At 49.6% G+C, this 21,433-nt stretch overlaps 1 protein-coding gene across 2 annotated transcripts in view; it reads left to right on the forward strand.

Moving 5' to 3' along the window:
• The window catches only part of DHX40 (DEAH-box helicase 40), a 49,535-nt gene that overhangs the window by 5,773 nt on the left and 22,329 nt on the right, over positions 1-21,433 (forward strand). For both annotated transcript variants that reach the window (XM_081941864.1, XM_081941865.1), the window contains exons 3-8: positions 3,083-3,228; positions 6,405-6,524; positions 7,373-7,603; positions 9,877-9,943; positions 11,522-11,653; positions 14,571-14,670. In XM_081941864.1, the coding sequence (XP_081797990.1) occupies positions 3,083-3,228; positions 6,405-6,524; positions 7,373-7,603; positions 9,877-9,943; positions 11,522-11,653; positions 14,571-14,670 (796 nt within the window). The remainder of the gene's footprint in view (positions 1-3,082; positions 3,229-6,404; positions 6,525-7,372; positions 7,604-9,876; positions 9,944-11,521; positions 11,654-14,570; positions 14,671-21,433) is intronic.

Genomic DNA, 21,433 nt, shown 5'->3' on the forward strand with positions numbered 1-21,433 from the left:
GTTGGAGACTGGACGATAGTTAGCTAGCTCCATTGGGTCGAGTGAAGGCCTCTTAAGTAAGGGCCTCACCACCGCCTCCTTCAAGGCAGTTGGTAAGGATCCCTCACCCAATGAGGCATTCACCAGGCCCAGAAGCCAGCCTCGGGTCACCTCCCAAGATGCCAGTACCAACCAGGAGGGACACGGGTCCATTAAACATGTGGTGGGTCGCAGCCGTCCACACAACCTATCCAAATCCTCGGGGGCAACAGAACCAAACTCCTCCCAGGATGGTCTCACAAGACTCGCTGTTGGCGGCCCGTCCGGTCCACTGAGGGGGGCCCATCCGCTCCGGATCTGAGCGACTTTATCCTGCAGATATTCCCCAAACTCCTCTGCTCTGCCCTGCAAGGGTGCCCCCTGCGTCCTCTGTGACAAGAGGGAGCGGGTCACCCCAAACAGGGCGGCAGGGCGGTTATCCACGGACGCAATAAGAGCAGCGCAATGTCTACGTTTGGCCGCCCTTAATGCCACAAGGTAGGTCCGTAAGTAGGCTCTTACCTGTGTTCGATCAGATTCGGAGCGTGAGGACCTCCACCTGCTCTCTAGACGTCTCCTATGGCGCTTCATCACCCTCAGCTCCTCGGTATACCAAGGAGCCCGGGTGGGTCGCTGCCGCAGAAGAGGTCGCAAAGGCGCAACCCGGTCCAAGGCCCCAGCCGCCGCCCTATTCCAGGCGGCCGCTAGGTCCTCTGACCGAGCGCGGGTCAGGGCTACAGGTAATGGCCCAAGCTCCGTCTGGAACCTATCCGGCTCCATCAGGTGCTTGGGGCGGTACCAGCTTGGACCATCTGGTCCCGCCTCCTCGCGGTGGGGGGTAGCGCCAGGGAAGTCCAGCCGGAGACATGAGTGATCTGACCATGACGGGTGTAACAACAAAGTCCCCTATACCCAGATCACTCGTCCACTGCTCAGATACAAAAACAAGATCCAATGTGTGGCCACCTTCGTGTGTGGGGCCCTGAATTAACTGGGTCAGGCCCATGGCTGTCATGGAAGCCATGAACTCCCGAGCCACCTCAGACGCTGCTCCCGTCGACGGCAGGTTGAAATCCCCCATAACCACAAGCCTGGGGATCTCAACCGCCGTCTCCGAGATCAGCTCGAGGAGCTCGGGCAGGGCCGCTGATGTATAGCGAGGAGCCAAGTATACAATCAGCAAACCCAACTGCCTCCCTGGGCCCCATTTCACACCAAGGGACTCACACCCGGATATCTGAGGAACAGTGAACTCCCTCGGCTCTTGATCTTCCCGTATAACTACCGCCACCCCACCACCCTTACCCAGGGCCCGAGGCTGATGGAATGCGCGGAAACCTGGTGGGCACATTTCCACGAGGGGTAAACCACCCTCGTGGCCCAACCAGGTCTCCGTTATCCCTGCAAGGTCCAGCTCCCCCTCAGAGATCAGCTCATTAATGAGGGGGGCCTTGTTGGTTACGGACCTTGCATTGCAAAGCATCAGCCGTAGGCCCGGGCTCTGTAGTTCCTGGCCACCTAGGTTGCGGGGGTTGGTACAAACGACCGGGCGTAGCCAACAGCCACGGTCTCCCAACCGACCTTGTAATCTTCTTTTGTCCTCGCATCCCCCCCTCCCCGCGACCGTTGTAATCAAACAACCCTCTGTTGGAATAACTTGTTCCCTCTCCCCCCCCACTCCGCTCACTTCCCTCCTGGACTCACCTGTTCGTCTGGCACTGGCTTCCCTCCTGGCCTGGCTATCCCCCCCTCCCTTCCCAGAACCCCCTAAAAACAATATAAAACATTTAGCTAAAAAGCCCCTCAGCTTCCTCTTCTTCCACCTCTCGGGGTTCACAAACCCGTCATCAAGGCTGGCCCTTGAGAGAGCCAAGGGCCATACCTGCGAAAGAGGGGCCTCCCGCAGGCGGAGCAGTTGGCCTCCTCAGGGTGCCGTCGGCCAGGCAGTGTCGGCTGGTGACCCCCAGGGGGAGAGCCTTCTCTGTGGGAGCGCCTTTCCTCTGGAATGAGCTGCCCCCGGAGCTTCGCATAATCCCTGACCTCCGGTCCTTCCGACACGCCCTAAAAAGTTGGCTTTTCCAGCAAGCTGGCCTGGCCTGTTAATTTTAACTTATTTTAAATGTATTGTTTTTTAAATTCGGTTTGTTTTTTGGATATGTATTTAATTTTTTTTAACTTTTGGGATGTGTGTTTTTTTAATGTTGTACGCCGCCCTGAGTCCTTTGGGAGAAGGGCGGCATATAAATCCAATAAAATAAACAAACAAAACAAACAAACGTTTTACCCCATTTTACAACCTTTCTTGGCGCCGTGGTTGTGACGTGAATCACTGCAATTGTTAAAAGTTTGTAATGGGATCCAAGTGAATCGGGTTTCCCCCCCCCCTCCTCTTGACCTTGCTTGTCAGAAGGTTGTAAAAGAGGATCACAGGACATTGCAACCGCCACAAATACGAGTCGGTTGCCAAGCATCTGAGTTTTGATCACGTGACCAAGGGGATGCAGCAACGGTCGTAAGTGTGAAAAATGGTCATAAGTCATTCTTTTCAGTGCCTTTTGTAGCTTTGAGTGGTCACTGAATAAATGGTTGTAAGGAGCACCTGTACAGGGGTGTAAAGGTAAGCTAAAGGTTCCCCTCGCACATGTGTGCTAGTCGTTCCCGACTCTAGGAGGCGGTGCTCCTCTCCCTTTCAAAGCCGAAGAGCCAGCGCTGTCCGAAGACGTCTCCGTGGTCATGTGGCCGGCATGACTCAACGCCGAAGGTGCACGGAACACTGTTGCCTTCCCACCAAAGGTGGTCCCTATTTTTCTACTTGCATATTTTACGTGCTTTCCAACTGCTAGGTTGGCAGAAGCTGGGACAAGGAACGGGAGCTCACTCCGTTACGCAGCACAAGGGATTCGAACCGCCAAACTGCCAACCTTTCTGATCGATAAGCTCAGCGTCTTGGCCATTGTGTCCCTCGTATAGAGGTGTATAAAATAATAAATGTTTTTCAAAGGGAGTTCTTTTATATTTATTTTTCCAAAATTCGATCATGTCTTTTGCTTCCTTTTTTTTACAGGGTATGCCAGGCGTGGCACAATTGCTGTGACGCAGCCACGGCGCATGGCTGCCATCTCTGTGGCCGAAAGAGTGGCAGAGGAGCTGGGCGGCCCAGTGGGAGGCCTTGTGGGATACCAGGTTCGCTTTGAGGAGTGCCTCTCAGAGGTGTGTGTTCGAATCCAGCTTATTCTTGAGATGTGTGGCTTTATTGGATTCGTCTGCTTTTTTTTTTTTAAGTCAGAAGAGATTCCTATCTTGGGTTTAGGAACACGAAACTGCCAGGTTTTTTTTAGGTTTTTCAGTCAAAAATGCAGCAGCACTCAAGGAAAAAGGATAAGGAAAAAGAGGGGGGAGGGAAATCCTTGGGCCTGATAATCAGATATTTAAAACAAGGTCCTTTTAGTATTTAATAAAAAGTATATTTTGATAGGGACGTGGTGGCTAAGACGCTGAGCTTGTCGATCAGAAAGATTGGTAGTTTGAATCCCTCGCGCCGCATAGCAGAGTGAGCTCCTGTTACTTGTCCCAGCTTCTGCCAACCTAGCAGTTCGAAGGAACGTAAAATATGCAAGTAGAAAAATAGGAACCACCTTTGGTGGGAAGGGAACAGCGTTCCGTGCGCCTTCGGCGTTGAGTCATGCCGGCCACATGACCACGGAGACGTCTTTGGACAGCACTGGCTCTTCAGCTCTGAAACGGAGATGAGCACCACCCCCTAGAGTCAGGAATGACTAGCACATATGTGCGAGGGGAACCTTTACCTTTATATGTTGTTTAAATTGTCTTCTCAACTTCGGCTTTGTGTGCTTCTTAGCCATTGTCAGGTTTTCTTGTTATCTGTTATGCCTGCTGTTTTTTTTAAATGTACTGACCATGTCATATTTTATTTTGCCATGTCTCTTTTCTGTTATTATTCTTTGTTGTGCCGTGAGCTAGATGTTTAGACTTGTTGTTGTTGTTGTTATTATGGTTGGTTGCACAGTCAGATTGTTTAGATTGGATTTGGCATTTTTATCCATCGATAAGTTCTTTCAAGGACCTGATTATTTATTATTATTATTATTGTTATTATTATCGATTATTATGCACCCCATGCATGCGCGGCAGAGATTTTAAAAAATCAGCCTTTGGGCAGGAGGCACACACGCATGTGCGGTGCAGCTGAGCTGGGGCGATGGCTTGCTCGCCCGCAGAGAAGGTTCCGTTTGTCACCGGTGGCATGCGTGCCATTGGTTTGCCATCACGGCTCTATGCCAAAATTACACCCTAGTGAAGGGAGGTGGTCAATGCCAGCATAGGAGATTGAGAGCGCATGCAGGCAGGCAGTGTCTGGCAGCAGCCGCACACATGAGTTGAGTAATTGTGCAAGCAGCAGGCAGAAGCAGAGGCGTGGGGTATGTGTGGCAGTGGTGGAATTCAAATAATTTAACAACTGGTTCTCTGCCCTAATGACCAGCTGGGTAGGTGTGGCTCGGTGGTCATGTGACTGGGTGGGCAAAGCCAACTCAATGTCACTCACATCGATGGGTGCTTCGTCTTAGCTGTTACAATATAGCGAGGGTTAACCGGAGAGGCGGTTTCTGGAGGCCAATAAAGATTAGGCTAGAAACAACACCAGAATGTTTCCTTCCTGCCTTCCTTACAGGATTAGCCCTATAAAGTGGAAAAAAACAAGGAGATTTCTTCCAACAACCCGTTCTCTGCCCTAAGGACCAGCTGGGTAGGCGGGGTTCGGTGGTCATGTGACTGGGTGGGCATGGCCAACTCAATGTCACTCACATCGATGGGTGCTTCGTCTTAGCTGTTACAATATAGCGAGGGTTAACCGGAGAGGCGGTTTCTGGAGGCCAATAAAGATTAGGCTAGAAACAACACCAGAATGTTTCCTTCCTGCCTTCCTTACAGGATTAGCCCTATAAAGTGGAAAAAAACAAGGAGATTTCTTCCAACAACCCGTTCTCTGCCCTAAGGACCAGCTGGGTAGGCGGGGTTCGGTGGTCATGTGACTGGGTGGGCATGGCCAACTCATCATCACTCATAGCTGTTACAATGTAACAAGGGTTAACCGGAGAGGCGGTTTCTGTAAGCAGGGCAATCAAGATTAGGCTAGAAACAACACCAGATTGTTTCCTTCCTGCCTTCCTTACAGGATTAGCCCCGTAAAGTGGGGGAAAAACAAAAGGAGATTTCTTCCAACAACTGGTTTTCCCAAATAGGTGCGAACCAGCTGAATCCCACCACTGGGAGGAGCTGATCTGGAGGATGTGCTGCGTGGGCCACAGGAAAGCTGAGCAGTGACAGGCCAGAGCAACAGGCAGCTGCGGGAGGCTCGTCTTTGTATCTCTCGGCTTGCCTGCAGCCCGCACGGTGCACCCGGATTGCCTTCTGCTCTGTGTCTTCCACTCTCCGCAGCCCCAGAGTGTGCCAACTGTCGGTCCCCTGTGCTTGCTGGCTCTTGTGTTTGCACCAGGGGCAGGGCGTGTTGATCACCCTGAAAATGTGTTGTCCCGAAAATAAGCCCTAGTGCAGCGATGGCGAACCTGTTTTGGCTCGTGTGCCATAATTGGGGGGAGAGGAGGGGGGTTGTGTGCGGGCATGCCGCACCCATAATGCAATACGCGACCCTCCAGTGCGCATGCGCGCACTACAGGTGCTCCCACCCATTTTTACATGCTTTTTTCGCCCTCCCCAGACTCCAGAGGCTTTATAGGAGCCTGGGGAGGGTGAAAACAGCTTCCCCTGCCCCCCGGACGCCCTCCAGAGGCTTCAGGGAAGCCTCCGCATGGTCCCTGAAGCCTTCGGAGCGCTCAAAACGATCCTCCGAGCAAACCGGATGTCACTTCCGGTTTGCTCGGAGGGTCGTTTTAAGCGTTCAGAAGGCTTCAGGGACTGTCCGGAGGCTTCCCTGACGCCTCTGGAGGGCATCCAGGGGGTGGGGGAGGCTGTTTTCGCCTTCCACAGGCTCCTATAAAGCCTCTGGAGCCTGGGGAGGGCGAAGAATGGCTTTAAAAAAGGGTGAACTCAGCTGGCAAGCGCACGCATGCGCGCTGGCCACCTGATAGGGCAGTGCCTCGCGTGCCCTGACAAATGGCTCCGCGTGCTACCTGTGGCACGTGTGCCATAGGATCGCCATCACTGCCCTAGTGGTCATTTGATGAGCAGCACCCCCTATGGTTAAACATGACTGGGCAGGAGAAAACGTTCCCTTTACTTTTTAGTACTTTTTAAAAAACTCATTTAAACAAAAAGCATTGTTTTTTCTGAATGGAGCAGCTTAAAGAGTTTTCTTTGCTATAATCCACAGGACATTACTGACTAACTATTGATTCTAAATGTCACAGGAAACTGCGATCAAGTATTTGACGGATGGGTGCTTGTTGAGGCAAATCCTGGCAGACCCACATCTGACCCAATACAGCATCGTTATTCTGGACGAAGCTCACGAACGGAGTCTCTGCACGGTCAGTGCTAACAACCGTGCCAAGAAAGGTTGTAAAATGGGGCAAAACTCACTTAACAACTGTCTTGCTTCGCAACAGAAATGTTGAGCTCCATTGTGGTCATAAGTCGCTGTTGTGGCCCACCGGCAGCCAGCAGAGCTGGCAGCAGAATCGAGACAGTGAGGAGGTTGGGGAGGAACATGGGCCAGTCCTGGGGGTTGAGGAAAGCTCCGCGTCGGAGGCAGAGAGGGAGCTAGACAGCAGTGAGGCAGAGGAACAGCTGGAGCCTGTTCCCAGTGTGTGCATGTGCACAGCTGCCAGAAGACAAGAACAACTAAGAAAGCAGGGTCGACTTAGGAATAAAGGCACACCTTGGAGGTGATTGATCCCCCTCCAATAGGAAACAAAAGAGCGAATGGGGAGGGGGCTTTTGCAGGAAACAATGAGTTCATTTGGTCATTTCAAGAGTGGAAAGTTCTGCTTGTGACTATAAGAGACTCTGTGCCAAGTTTTGCCTTACCCTGCATTTGGAAACTAGTTAGCTGGCAGCTCTCCAAACGAGATAAGGTTCGTGTGGATAAACGTTCCTCTGAAAGACTGTTTACTAAAGCCTTGCTGACTATGAATGAAAGGAATTCACAGTTGTGTCAATAAAAAGGGTTTTGCTGGGACCAAGACTCTGCTTCTTGCTTTTTATAAGGAAGCCTGGGTCAGAAGACCTGCAGTTGGTATTTTCCGGACAGCTGGGAATATGTTTGCCAATGAAAAGATCAATTTAGGATTGGCTGTGAGAGATCATAGTGTGTTCCATGTTTGAAAGGGGACTGTTGTTCAAAACGTGGACTTTAGGAGGACCACTTCTCTTTCAGGATATCCTCTTTGGCCTGTTGAAGCAGCTGTTCCACCAGGAAAAAGAAATCAAAAGGAAGGAACCCTTGAAGGTCGTGGTGATGTCCGCCACCTTGGACGTGGAGAAATTCTCGGCCTTCTTTGGAAATTGCTCCGTGGTGGAGATTCCAGGAAGAAAATACCTGGTGGAGGAGATCTTCTGTGATGCTCTGGGCCCCAGAGATGTCAACAGCTCTGCCTTCATCACAGAGGTATTGGCTGGTCACTTTCATTTTATTTAGTTGAGGAGTCCTTGGTGCTCTCTAAGCACGGTTGTTTGCTTCCAGATGTTTCGTTACCCAACAACCGTATTTTTCACCTAGCTTTTGGGGAGGAAAACAAGGGGAAAAAATCTGCTTCTGCCTCCCAGCAATTTGCCTCCTTGCAACAAACAGCAAACAGCACAGACAATATACACTGTTTGTAGTGTTACATTTCAGACTATACTTGTACAGATGCTGTTAAAATTGATGTGCTTTGGGGAAGTATAGTTAAAACCTTTTTTGGCTCGTGTGCCATGTGGGGGGGAGCTTCCCTGTAGCCTCTGGAGGACTAAAAAGGACCCTACGAGCAAACTGGAAGTGACTTCCAGTTTGCTCCGAGGGTCGGTTTAAGCCCTCTGGAGACTTCAGGGACCTTCAGGAGACTTCCCTGAAGCTTCCGGAGGGCTTAAACCGACCCTCCGACTCATGGGGTCCTTTTTAGTCGTCTAGAGGCTTCCTGAAGTCTCTGAGGGCTTAAACCGACCCTAAGAGCAAACCGGAGTCTGTCCCCAAACTGGGGAATTCCCCACACGGCTGGGGAATTCTGGGAGTTGAAGTCCACAAGTCATAAAGTTCCCAAGTTTGGACACCCCTGTTCTAGAAGATGGTTCTGCCACTTTATCTGCCATTGGGGCATAGAGCCCTCTTCCGCTTTCAAAACCGTGGACCGTTTTCTCCTGTAACCTTGGAAAGGGGCCCTTACGAGGTGCTGCCAGTTGGACCAAGGTGTCAGCGTTCCAAATATCATCCAGAATTAAATCAGAGTCCAAGGCATAGCTTTCATCAAAGTTCCAATTTAATAAGAGAGACACGTTGGTACAATCTGTGGAAACCCGAATCTGAAAGCTTCCGGGGTTTCCCACTCAGTTGAAAGTTCATGATCTTGCTCCCACACCCCCAAGTCCATCACATGGTCCAGTCTTCCACTGCCACGCTGGCATTTCCACCCATCTGTTTCCGGTCAGGTGCAGAGGTGCGGAGACAAAGAATGACCTTGGGCTTCTAGAAAGGAATTTTGCTTTGACTACATAACATTCTACCCCTTACTATTCCCCCCTCTCAATTCCCCACTAATGAAACAGCATAGTAAAGAAAGAGAGAGAGTGTGGCAGGCCAAAGATCCTAAAAGGAATATGACTGCAGGCCTGACACAAGGTTTTTCAAGGAGGTGTTACTCCTCCATCACTCACTCTGTGTCCTGGCTTGTGACAGGCAGTACCTGCCTTCCCAAACATTGGGCCCAGGATGGCGGGTATGTATTAAAAGATACAGTGGCGCTGGAAAAAATGACTGATGACTGGTTTTTACACTTACGACCGTTGCAATATTTCCGTGTGATGAAAATCCAGATGCTGGGCAGCTGGGTCCTATTGATGACGGTCGTGGTGGGTCATGTGTTCACTTTGATGACCTTCTGACGAGTGAAGTCAATGGGGAAGCCAGGATCATTCAACAACCTCGGTCCTAACTACACAACTGCCGAGATTTGCTTCTCATGGCAAGAAAGCTCATAAAACGGGGCAAAACTCACTTAACAACGGCCTTAGCAACAGAATTTTTTTTGGAGGGGTGTTCAATTTTCAATCATTTCAGTTTGTGGTCCTAAGTTGAGAATACTCTGTAGTTGTTAGCACAGGGTGAAAAAAAATATCGCGCGTGAGTTCCTCCTAAAAACTCTTAGCATTGTTCGTTTTAAAGTGTTAATGCCACTTTATAAGGCCTTGGTAAGGCCACCCTTGGAATTCTGCATCCAGTTTCGGTCGCCATGATGTGAAAAAGATATGGGGACTCTAGAAAGAGTGCAGAGAAGAGCAACAAAGATGATGAGGGGAGTGGAGGCTAAAACATATGAAGAACGGTTGCAGGAACTGGGTATGTCTATTTTAATGAAAAGAAGGACTAGGGGAGACATGATAGCAGTCTTCCAATATCTCAGGGGTTGCCACAAAGAAGAGGGAGTAAAACTATTCTCCAAGGCACCTGAGGGTAGAACAAGAAGCAATCGGTGGAAACTAATCAAGGAGAGAAGCAACTTCCTGACAGTTAGAACAATTAAGCAGTGGAACAGAAGTTGCCTCCAGAAGTTGTGAATGCCCCAACACTGGAAGTCTTTAAGAAGATGTTGGATAGCCATTTGTCCGGGTTTCCTGCCTAGGCAGGGGGTTGGACTAGAGGATCTCCAAGGTCCCTTCCAACTCTGCTATGGTATTGTGTTGTTTCAGACTGTCAGAGTGACCTTGGATGTCCACTTGAACGGCTCGGCAGGAGACATCCTCGTTTTCCTGACAGGCAAGTGTTTTGAAGTTATCCTGTGGAGAATCACTATCTCCTTCGTATGTAGCAGGGATGTCAAACTCAGTTTCATTTAGGGACGCATGAGAGTTGTGTTTGACCTCAGAGGGCCGGGGGTGTGAGTGGGCGTGGCCAGGGTGGGCACAGTTACGGTGGGCATTTGACACAGGCTCAAGCCATTGGTGGGTTCCTACCAGTTTGGATCGGTTTGACTGAACCGGTAGAAACTTGGTGGCCTGGGTTGCTGGAACTGGCAGCGACCCACGTCTGTAATGCCTCCAAACCGGTTCTCCTTCAGAACCACCGTACTGATTTTTGCCTCTGTGCATGCGCAGAACAACTTTCTTTGCAGAAATGTAATTTTTTTTTCATTATATTAATGTTTTGCACATGTCCAAACATTTTTACATGCAAGTGCGCACGGCGAAGCAGCAGCAATCTACCCCTGGCTCAAGCCAAAATCGGCCTCGCGAGACCCTGCACAGCCTGTTTTTCGCTTCCCCGGCCTCCAGAAGCACTCTGCTGGCCGTTGCCCCACCACGACCCATTTTTGCCACTGGGGCGGCCCTTTGATACTTCCGGCGCAACCCCATGGACCAGAATTAAATAGCCTGCGGGCTGGATGCAGCCCATGGGCCTTGAGTTTGACACCCCTGATACATAGGTAATCCTCGACTTAAACCAGAGTTCCCCCATATTTCTGGCTTGATAGGGGGGGGAGGGAAGAAGGGATGCTTCCATGCCCAGTTGCAACCCCCTCGCAGACCACTAATGAGCTGCGGCCCACAGGTTGGGGACCCCTGACTTAAACAACCGAGTTTAAGAAACCGAGTTAAACTGTAACTGAACCTGGAATTACGGTCATAAGTCATTGTGGGTATTAACGTAGGTCACCAAATGACCAAATAGGATTTTTAAAAAAATTTCTTGTGGCACTGCGGGACACTGCAAACGGCTGTACAGGTGAGCTGGTTGCCAGGTGCCCAAAAGGAATCCCATGACTATGGGGTGTCTGCGTTCACCTGTCGTAATCTCAAAATTGGGACTTAAGTACCTTTGGGGGATGGCCCATCATAATGTCAAGCAGCTGCCATAAGTCGAGAACTACCTGTATTCCAGTTGTGAATTGCTGCTGGCATTACTGCCAGTTCGGTGCGCACAAACATTTTGCTGGGAACAGGCTCCAGTTGTGCATCTGCCTCACTAATGTCTGACTCCGAAGGCAGCTGATAACTGTCAGACGGTCCTGGCCCCCTCTCTGCCTCCGACACAGAGCCCTCCTCAGAGCCTTCCCCAGACTCCAGGACTGGCCCATGTTCCTCCCCAACCTCCTCACTGTCCAAATCTACTGGCCGGCCACAACAATACATGCCAGTTGCCAAACATCCAAATTTGGATGACCTGACCATGGTGGTGATGCAACAATTATAAGTTGCAAGTCCCGTTTTTTTCCAATGCTGCTGTAACTTTGAACGATCGCTAAAGGAGCGATCGTTGCAAGTCGAAGGATTACCTGTAGCCTTTCCCTCATTTCTTCGGAACAATATCTTACATGAATTTGTGGTTTCACACTAGGGCAATCGGAGATCGAGAGAGCTTGCGAGCTTCTCTTCCAGAAAGCCGAAATGATAGACTACCGCTTTGAAGTAAGAGATCGCTCCGTGGACGGCTTACTTATCTTGCCGTTGTATGGCTGCATGCCAACAGGTGAGCATAACAGATTTGCAAGGGGCCTTGGAGGTCTTCTGGTCCAACCCCCTGTTTAGGCAGGAAACCCTTTGTTAGGTAAGACTCCCCGTTAGGAGAGTGAGTGTGCAGAGAAGCGTAATGAGAGTGGTGTGGAAGAACACGCACAAACCAGCATACAGGGATACCGAATAGTAAAAGTAATAGTATTTTACTTATGTGGAAAAATAGAGGTATTCAGAATTCAACAAACAGTCCAAGTCATACACGGTTCAGTCAGTCAGTTAATGTTCTCAGTTAAGGTGTGGTCCATCAAACACAGTCCAGTATCATATAATCAGTTCAGCACACAAAGTAGCTAACAGTAGCAAAACACACAGTAGCTCACGATACAGTATCAAGCAGTATCCACCGATCAGCATTTAACAAACAGAGAGCTAACAGTCATTCTGGCTCCCTCTTATGGCTGCTTGAGGTAACAGCAACCAATCACATTTTAGCAGTACTTAAAGCTACAGTACTACCATCATGGTTTATATATTGCTGACCGAACCGTTAGCTTACATTCCTAACACCCTTCACCACTTCAGACAAATGGTTATCCAACATCTTCTTAAAAACTCCCAGTGTTGGAGCATTCACAACTTCTGGAGGCAAATCATTCCATTGATTAATTGTTCTCACTATCAGGAAATTTCTCCTTAGTTTTAGGTTGCTTCTCTCCCTGATTAGTTTCCTCCCATTGCTTCTTCTGCCTTCAGGTGCTTTGGAGAATAGTTTGATCCCCCTCTTCTCTATGGCAGCCCCTCAAATAGTGGAATATTACTAGCATGTCATCCCCCTACTCCTTCTCTTTGTTAGATTTAGATTGAAATTAGTTCACCAAGACACTCTAAGACTGGAGACTCAAGTTCAGCTTACTCTATGTATAAAAGAATAGCAGAGATGGAAGGGACCTTGGAGGTGTTTAGCCCAATCCCTTACTCAAGCAGGAGACCCTATTTCATTCCGGGCACATGGCTATCGTATATTTTCTTTAAAACCTCCAGTGTTGGAGCGCCTACAATATCTGGAGGCAGGTAGTTCCACTGGTTAATTGTTCTAACTGTCAGGGAATTCCTCCTCAGTTCTAAGTTGCTTCTCTCCTTGATTAGTTTCCACCCGTTGCTTCTTGTCCTGCCTTCAGGTGCCTTGGAGAATAGTTTGACTCTCTCTTCTTTGTGGCAGCCCTTGAGATATTGGAACACTGCTATCCTGTCTCCCCTAGTCTTTCTCTTCCTTAAAATTCTTTTATTGCATGTATCCAGATTTTCTCAGTTGTGTCCTTAGCATCTACTGCATTTTCCAGCATTCTATGAAATGTTGTGACAACATTTTTCCTTAGCCTTTTTTGATTTATTGGATTTGATTTATTGGATTTGATTTTGATTTATTGGATTTATATTTATTTTCAAATCTCATTTGGCCCCCAGAGTCCTATCAGTGGAAGGTTTCCAAGAAAAGTTTATTTATTTAGTATCCATGACTGTCGCTAAGTGTTGTATCTAGTGTTTTATGGTGAATGTAATTTTACAATGACTATAATAATGATCTATCACTATTGATGTATGTACACTGTGAGCTTATGCACTGGAGGCAAATTTCTTATGTGCCCAATCACACTTGGCCAATAAAGAAGTCTAATTCTAAAAGATTGGACCACCATTTAAATGTGATTGTATAAGGCAGGGGTGTCCAAACTTGGGAACTTTAAGACTTGTGGACTTCAACTCTTAGAATTCCCCAGCCAGCTATGCTGGCTGGGGAATTCTGGGAATTGAAGTCAGCATGCTGGCTGGGGAATTCTGGGAGTTGACATCCACATGCTGGCTGGGGAATTCTGGGAGTTGAAGTCAGCATGCTGGCTGGGGAATTCTGGGAGTTGACATCCACATGCTGGCTGGGGAATTCTGGGAATTGAAGTCAGCATGCTGGCTGGGGAATTCTGGGAGTTGAAGTCCACATGCTGGCTGGGGAATTCTGGGAGTTGAAATCCACATGCTGGCTGGGGAATTCTGGGAGTTGACATCCACATGCTGGCTGGGGAATTCTGGGAGTTGAAGTCAGCATGCTGGCTGGGGAATTCTGGGAGTTGAAGTCCACATGCTGGCTGGGGAATTCTGGGAGTTGAAGTCCACATGCTGGCTGGGGAATTCTGGGAGTTGAAGTCCACATGCTGGCTGGGGAATTCTGGGAGTTGACGTCCACATGCTGGCTGGGGAATTCTGGGAGTTGAAGTCCACATGCTGGCTGGGGAATTCTGGGAGTTGAAGTCCACATGCTGGCTGGGGAATTCTGGGAGTTGACGTCCACATGCTGGCTGGGGAATTCTGGGAGTTGAAGTCAGCATGCTGGCTGGGGAATTCTGGGAGTTGAAGTCCACATGCTGGCTGGAGATTCTGGGAGTTGACGTCCAGATGCTGGCTGGGGAATTCTGGGAGTTGAAGTCAGCATGCTGGCTGGGGAATTCTGGGAGTTGACATCCACATGCTGGCTGGGGAATTCTGGGAGTTGAAGTCCACATGCTGGCTGGGGAATTCTGGGAGTTGGCGTCCACAAGTCTTAAAGTTCCCAAGTTTGAGCAACCCTGGTATAAGGTCACCTGCCTTGAGCAAGGGGGTTGCACTAGAAGACCTCCAAGGTCCCTTCCAGGATTATGATTCTATGAAAAGAGAAACCCAGTGCTGCCTCTTAGTATGCTTGACTACAGTTCCCAATACCTTCAACTGTCTTGGATGGGAATGATGGCAGTTGGTCCATCTCAGACAGTCCTTGCTCTGCAGGTCTCTGGTGGAGTCTAATTGAACCAGGTTTTGCTTTTAATCTTGGGGAAACCAGTTCAAAAAATTGGTGTTATTTTCTCCTCTCTGATCGTTTTGACCCTGATTTTGTCGCTTAGATCAGCAAAGACAGATATTCGTGCCGCCTCCGCCAGGGATCAGGAAATGTGTCGTGTCCACAAATATCGCAGCCACGTCTTTGACCATTGATGGGATCAAGTAAGAGTTCTGGGGATGTTGAGTTTGTTCTGACCCAGCCTTAGCAGGAGCAAGAAATAGACTCCTTGTCACGAGAAAAAAAACCCTCTTTATTGACCTCTTGTGAATTAATTGCATTCAACCACCGGAAAAGTCCAGACAAGAGTCCTGCAAAGAGTTAACTGCAGTAACAGACCTTATCAGTTCCTTGCAATAATTGCAAGGCCCTGAGCTCCCATCCGAAAGGCTGCAAATTACTGTATTTTACGGACTATAAGATGCACCAGAGTAGAAGAGGCACCGTGATTTTGAAGAGGTGAACTTTAAAAAAAAGTTTTTGCACTGCAGGCCTCCCAAACCCTCTGCACGCATCGTTTAATTGCAAAAAAAAAAAAAGGGGGCATGCACAGCTTTGGGAGCCGTGTAGAGTACTCGGTGGGGGGGAGGGGGGAAATGAGCCAAAACTACCTGTTTTCTGCAAAAAAAATGGATGTCAGAGGGTTTGGGAGGCTTGTAGAGTGCTCCTGAGGAGGTGGGGGAGGGAGAAAAGAGCAAAAACGGCCCGTTATTTGCTTGTTTTTGCCCTCCCCAGCCTCCAGGCGCGGTTTGCAAGCCTCCCAAACTCTCTGCATGTCCATTTTTGCAAAGGGGGCGGGGTTTCAGGAAGCCAAAAATGCATTCAGTATATAAGACGCACCCAGATTTTCACCCTCTTTTTTGGGGGAAAAAGATTCATCTTATACTCCAAAAAATACGGTAGGTTCTGGCAAGGCAGTCTTTGTTGCACAAAACACCATGAGCAAAATCTCTAGCAATGTGAACTGTTGTCTCCTACAACCACCACTCCCCTTTCCTTCTATTTATTCCCCAGTCAGGGAGGGGCCATTCAGTGCCCACACGTGCTTTGCCTCCCGACTCAACTCCTTGTCCTCCGTTGTTCACCTCTCCTAACTACATGCATCTGGAATAGGCCCCAGCTATTCTTCCTCCTCACTCATATCAGCCTCCAAAGGCAGCTGCCCCTCCGGTGTCTGGGAAATGTCAGATAGCCCCGCCTCTATCTCTGTGTCCAACGCAGAGCAACCATCAGAGCCTTCCCCAGACTCCAGCACTGGCCCAAGTTCCTCCCCAACCTCCTCACCGTCTGAGTCTGCCTCGGCTGGCAGCTAGTGGGCCACAAGAGAGGTGGATCTTGTGGCTGAACTCTGGAGCTGTTTAATCCAGATAGTCCTTGAGTTACGACCATGATTGAGCCTGGCATTTTTGGTTGTAAGTCGTGGTGGTCGTACAGGAGGTCGTACGGAGACATGCAGCCTTGCAGAGGCTAAGATTCTGCAATCACATTGATAGTCCTGGGTGATAAATTGGAAGCTCTAGTCTAGGCTGAGGATTACATGCCTTTTATAGTTTTTATTAATGTCTGGAAGTTTTTTATTTTTATTTTGTTTATTTGCAACCCACCCTTATTATTTATATGTAACCCAAGGCAGCAAGCCCCAACTTCTTTCTCCTATTTCCCCTGCAGTGTGAGTTGGGATCAGAAAGTGATTAGCCCAAAGTCACCCAGCTGACTTTCATGGCTAAGGTGGAACTAGAACTCCCCATCTCCTGGTTACAATCCCAAAGTCACCCAGTTGGCTTTCATGCCTAAAGTGGGACTAGAACTCCCCATCTCCTGGTTACAATCCCAAAGTCACCCAGTTGGCTTTCATGGCTAAAGTGGGACTAGAACTCCCCATCTCCTGGTTACAATCCCAAAGTCACCCAGTTGGCTTTCATGCCTAAAGTGGGACTAGAACTCCCCATCTCCTGGTTACAATCCCAAAGTCACCCAGTTGGCTTTCATGCCTAAAGTGGGACTAGAACTCCCCATCTCCTGGTTACAATCCCAAAGTCACCCAGTTGGCTTTCATGCCTAAAGTGGGACTAGAACTCAGCATCTGTTGGTGGCTGGCCCAAAGTCACCCAGTTGGCTTTCATGCCTAAGGTGGGACTAGAACTCCCCATCTCCTGGTTACAATCCCAAAGTCACCCAGTTGGCTTTCATGCCTAAGGTGGGACTAGAACTCCCCATCTCCTGGTTACAATCCCAAAGTCACCCAGTTGGCTTTCATGCCTAAGGTGGGACTAGAACTCCCCATCTCCTGGTTACAATCCCAAAGTCACCCAGTTAGCTTTCATGCCTAAGGTGGGACTAGAACTCCCCATCTCCTGGTTACAATCCCAAAGTCACCCAGTTGGCTTTCATGCCTAAGGTGGGACTAGAACTCCCCATCTCCTGGTTACAATCCCAAAGTCACCCAGTTGGCTTTCATGCCTAAGGTGGGACTAGAACTCACCATCTGTTGGTGGCTGGCCCAATGTCACCCAGTTGGCTTTCATGCCTAAGGTGGGACTAGAACTCCCCATCTCCTGGTTACAATCCCAAAGTCACCCAGTTGGCTTTCATGCCTAAGGTGGGACTAGAACTCCCCATCTCCTGGTTACAATCCCAAAGTCACCCAGTTGGCTTTCATGCCTAAAGTGGGACTAGAACTCAGCATCTGTTGGTGGCTGGCCCAATGTCACCCAGTTGGCTTTCATGCCTAAGGTGGGACTAGAACTCCCCATCTCCTGGTTACAATCCCAAAGTCACCCAGTTGGCTTTCATGCCTAAGGTAGGACTAGAACTCAGCATCTGTTGGTGGCTGGCCCAAAGTCACCCAGTTGGCTTTCATGCCTAAGGTGGGACTAGAACTCCCCATCTCCTGGTTACAATCCCAAAGTCACCCAGTTGGCTTTCATGCCTAAGGTGGGACTAGAACTCACCATCTGTTGGTGGCTGGCCCAATGTCACCCAGTTGGCTTTCATGCCTAAGGTGGGACTAGAACTCCCCATCTCCTGGTTACAATCCCAAAGTCACCCAGTTGGCTTTCATGCCTAAAGTGGGACTAGAACTCCCCATCTCCTGGTTACAATCCCAAAATCACCCAGTTGGCTTTCATGGCTAAAGTGGGACTAGAACTCCCCATCTCCTGGTTACAATCCCAAAGTCACCCAGTTGGCTTTCATGCCTAAGGTGGGACTAGAACTCCCCATCTCCTGGTTACAATCCCAAAGTCACCCAGTTGGCTTTCATGCCTAAGGTGGGACTAGAACTCCCCATCTCCTGGTTACAATCCCAAAGTCACCCAGTTGGCTTTCATGCCTAAGGTGGGACTAGAACTCCCCATCTCCTGGTTACAATCCCAAAGTCACCCAGTTGGCTTTCATGCCTAAGGTGGGACTAGAACTCCCCATCTCCTGGTTACAATCCCAAAGTCACCCAGTTGGCTTTCATGCCTAAGGTGGGACTAGAACTCACCATCTGTTGGTGGCTGGCCCAATGTCACCCAGTTGGCTTTCATGCCTAAGGTGGGACTAGAACTCCCCATCTCCTGGTTACAATCCCAAAGTCACCCAGTTGGCTTTCATGCCTAAAGTGGGACTAGAACTCAGCATCTGTTGGTGGCTGGCCCAATGTCACCCAGTTGGCTTTCATGCCTAAGGTGGGACTAGAACTCCCCATCTCCTGGTTACAATCCCAAAGGCACCCAGTTGGCTTTCATGCCTAAGGTAGGACTAGAACTCAGCATCTGTTGGTGGCTGGCCCAAAGTCACCCAGTTGGCTTTCATGCCTAAGGTGGGACTAGAACTCCCCATCTCCTGGTTACAATCCCAAAGTCACCCAGTTGGCTTTCATGCCTAAGGTGGGACTAGAACTCACCATCTGTTGGTGGCTGGCCCAATGTCACCCAGTTGGCTTTCATGCCTAAGGTGGGACTAGAACTCCCCATCTCCTGGTTACAATCCCAAAGTCACCCAGTTGGCTTTCATGCCTAAGGTGGGACTAGAACTCCCCATCTCCTGGTTACAATCCCAAAGTCACCCAGTTGGCTTTCATGCCTAAAGTGGGACTAGAACTCAGCATCTGTTGGTGGCTGGCCCAATGTCACCCAGTTGGCTTTCATGCCTAAGGTGGGACTAGAACTCCCCATCTCCTGGTTACAATCCCAAAGTCACCCAGTTGGCTTTCATGCCTAAGGTAGGACTAGAACTCAGCATCTGTTGGTGGCTGGCCCAAAGTCACCCAGTTGGCTTTCATGCCTAAGGTGGGACTAGAACTCCCCATCTCCTGGTTACAATCCCAAAGTCACCCAGTTGGCTTTCATGCCTAAAGTGGGACTAGAACTCAGCATCTGTTGGTGGCTGGCCCAATGTCACCCAGTTGGCTTTCATGCCTAAGGTGGGACTAGAACTCCCCATCTCCTGGTTACAATCCCAAAGTCACCCAGTTGGCTTTAATGCCTAAGGTGGGACTAGAACTCACCATCTGTTGGTAGTTGTCCCAATGTCACCCAGTTGGCTTTCATGCCTAAGGTGGGACTAGAACTCACCATCTGTTGGTGGCTGGCCCAAAGTCACCCAGTTGGCTTTCATGCCTAAGGTGGGACTAGAACTCACCATCTCCTGGTTACAATCCCAAAGTCACCCAGTTGGCTTTCATGCCTAAGGTGGGACTAGAACTCACCATCTGTTGGTGGCTGGCCCAATGTCACCCAGTTGGCTTTCATGCCTAAAGTGGGACTAGAACTCACCATCTGTTGGTAGCTGTCCCAATGTCACCCAGTTGGCTTTCATGCCTAAGGTGGGACTAGAACTCCCCATCTCCTGGTTACAATCCCAAAGTCACCCAGTTGGCTTTCATTCCTAAGGTGGGACTAGAACTCACCATCTGTTGGTGGCTGGCCCAATGTCACCCAGTTGGCTTTCATGCCTAAGGTGGGACTAGAACTCACCATCTGTTGGTGGCTGGCCCAATGTCACCCAGTTGGCTTTCATGCCTAAGGTGGGACTAGAACTCCCCATCTCCTGGTTACAATCCCAAAGTCACCCAGTTGGCTTTCATGCCTAAAGTGGGACTAGAACTCCCCATCTCCTGGTTACAATCCCAAAGTCACCCAGTTGGCTTTCATGGCTAAAGTGGGACTAGAACTCCCCATCTCCTGGTTACAATCCCAAAGTCACCCAGTTGGCTTTCATGCCTAAAGTGGGACTAGAACTCCCCATCTCCTGGTTACAATCCCAAAGTCACCCAGTTGGCTTTCATGCCTAAAGTGGGACTAGAACTCCCCATCTCCTGGTTACAATCCCAAAGTCACCCAGTTGGCTTTCATGCCTAAAGTGGGACTAGAACTCAGCATCTGTTGGTGGCTGGCCCAAAGTCACCCAGTTGGCTTTCATGCCTAAGGTGGGACTAGAACTCCCCATCTCCTGGTTACAATCCCAAAGTCACCCAGTTGGCTTTCATGCCTAAGGTGGGACTAGAACTCCCCATCTCCTGGTTACAATCCCAAAGTCACCCAGTTGGCTTTCATGCCTAAGGTGGGACTAGAACTCCCCATCTCCTGGTTACAATCCCAAAGTCACCCAGTTAGCTTTCATGCCTAAGGTGGGACTAGAACTCCCCATCTCCTGGTTACAATCCCAAAGTCACCCAGTTGGCTTTCATGCCTAAGGTGGGACTAGAACTCCCCATCTCCTGGTTACAATCCCAAAGTCACCCAGTTGGCTTTCATGCCTAAGGTGGGACTAGAACTCACCATCTGTTGGTGGCTGGCCCAATGTCACCCAGTTGGCTTTCATGCCTAAGGTGGGACTAGAACTCCCCATCTCCTGGTTACAATCCCAAAGTCACCCAGTTGGCTTTCATGCCTAAGGTGGGACTAGAACTCCCCATCTCCTGGTTACAATCCCAAAGTCACCCAGTTGGCTTTCATGCCTAAAGTGGGACTAGAACTCAGCATCTGTTGGTGGCTGGCCCAATGTCACCCAGTTGGCTTTCATGCCTAAGGTGGGACTAGAACTCCCCATCTCCTGGTTACAATCCCAAAGTCACCCAGTTGGCTTTCATGCCTAAGGTAGGACTAGAACTCAGCATCTGTTGGTGGCTGGCCCAAAGTCACCCAGTTGGCTTTCATGCCTAAGGTGGGACTAGAACTCCCCATCTCCTGGTTACAATCCCAAAGTCACCCAGTTGGCTTTCATGCCTAAGGTGGGACTAGAACTCACCATCTGTTGGTGGCTGGCCCAATGTCACCCAGTTGGCTTTCATGCCTAAGGTGGGACTAGAACTCCCCATCTCCTGGTTACAATCCCAAAGTCACCCAGTTGGCTTTCATGCCTAAAGTGGGACTAGAACTCCCCATCTCCTGGTTACAATCCCAAAGTCACCCAGTTGGCTTTCATGGCTAAAGTGGGACTAGAACTCCCCATCTCCTGGTTACAATCCCAAAGTCACCCAGTTGGCTTTCATGCCTAAGGTGGGACTAGAACTCCCCATCTCCTGGTTACAATCCCAAAGTCACCCAGTTGGCTTTCATGCCTAAGGTGGGACTAGAACTCCCCATCTCCTGGTTACAATCCCAAAGTCACCCAGTTGGCTTTCATGCCTAAGGTGGGACTAGAACTCCCCATCTCCTGGTTACAATCCCAAAGTCACCCAGTTGGCTTTCATGCCTAAGGTGGGACTAGAACTCCCCATCTCCTGGTTACAATCCCAAAGTCACCCAGTTGGCTTTCATGCCTAAGGTGGGACTAGAACTCACCATCTGTTGGTGGCTGGCCCAATGTCACCCAGTTGGCTTTCATGCCTAAGGTGGGACTAGAACTCCCCATCTCCTGGTTACAATCCCAAAGTCACCCAGTTGGCTTTCATGCCTAAAGTGGGACTAGAACTCAGCATCTGTTGGTGGCTGGCCCAAT

The sequence above is a fragment of the Natrix helvetica genome, assembly GCF_964273705.1.
Source record: "Natrix helvetica genome assembly, chromosome: 2".
NCBI lineage: Eukaryota > Metazoa > Chordata > Lepidosauria > Squamata > Natricidae > Natrix > Natrix helvetica.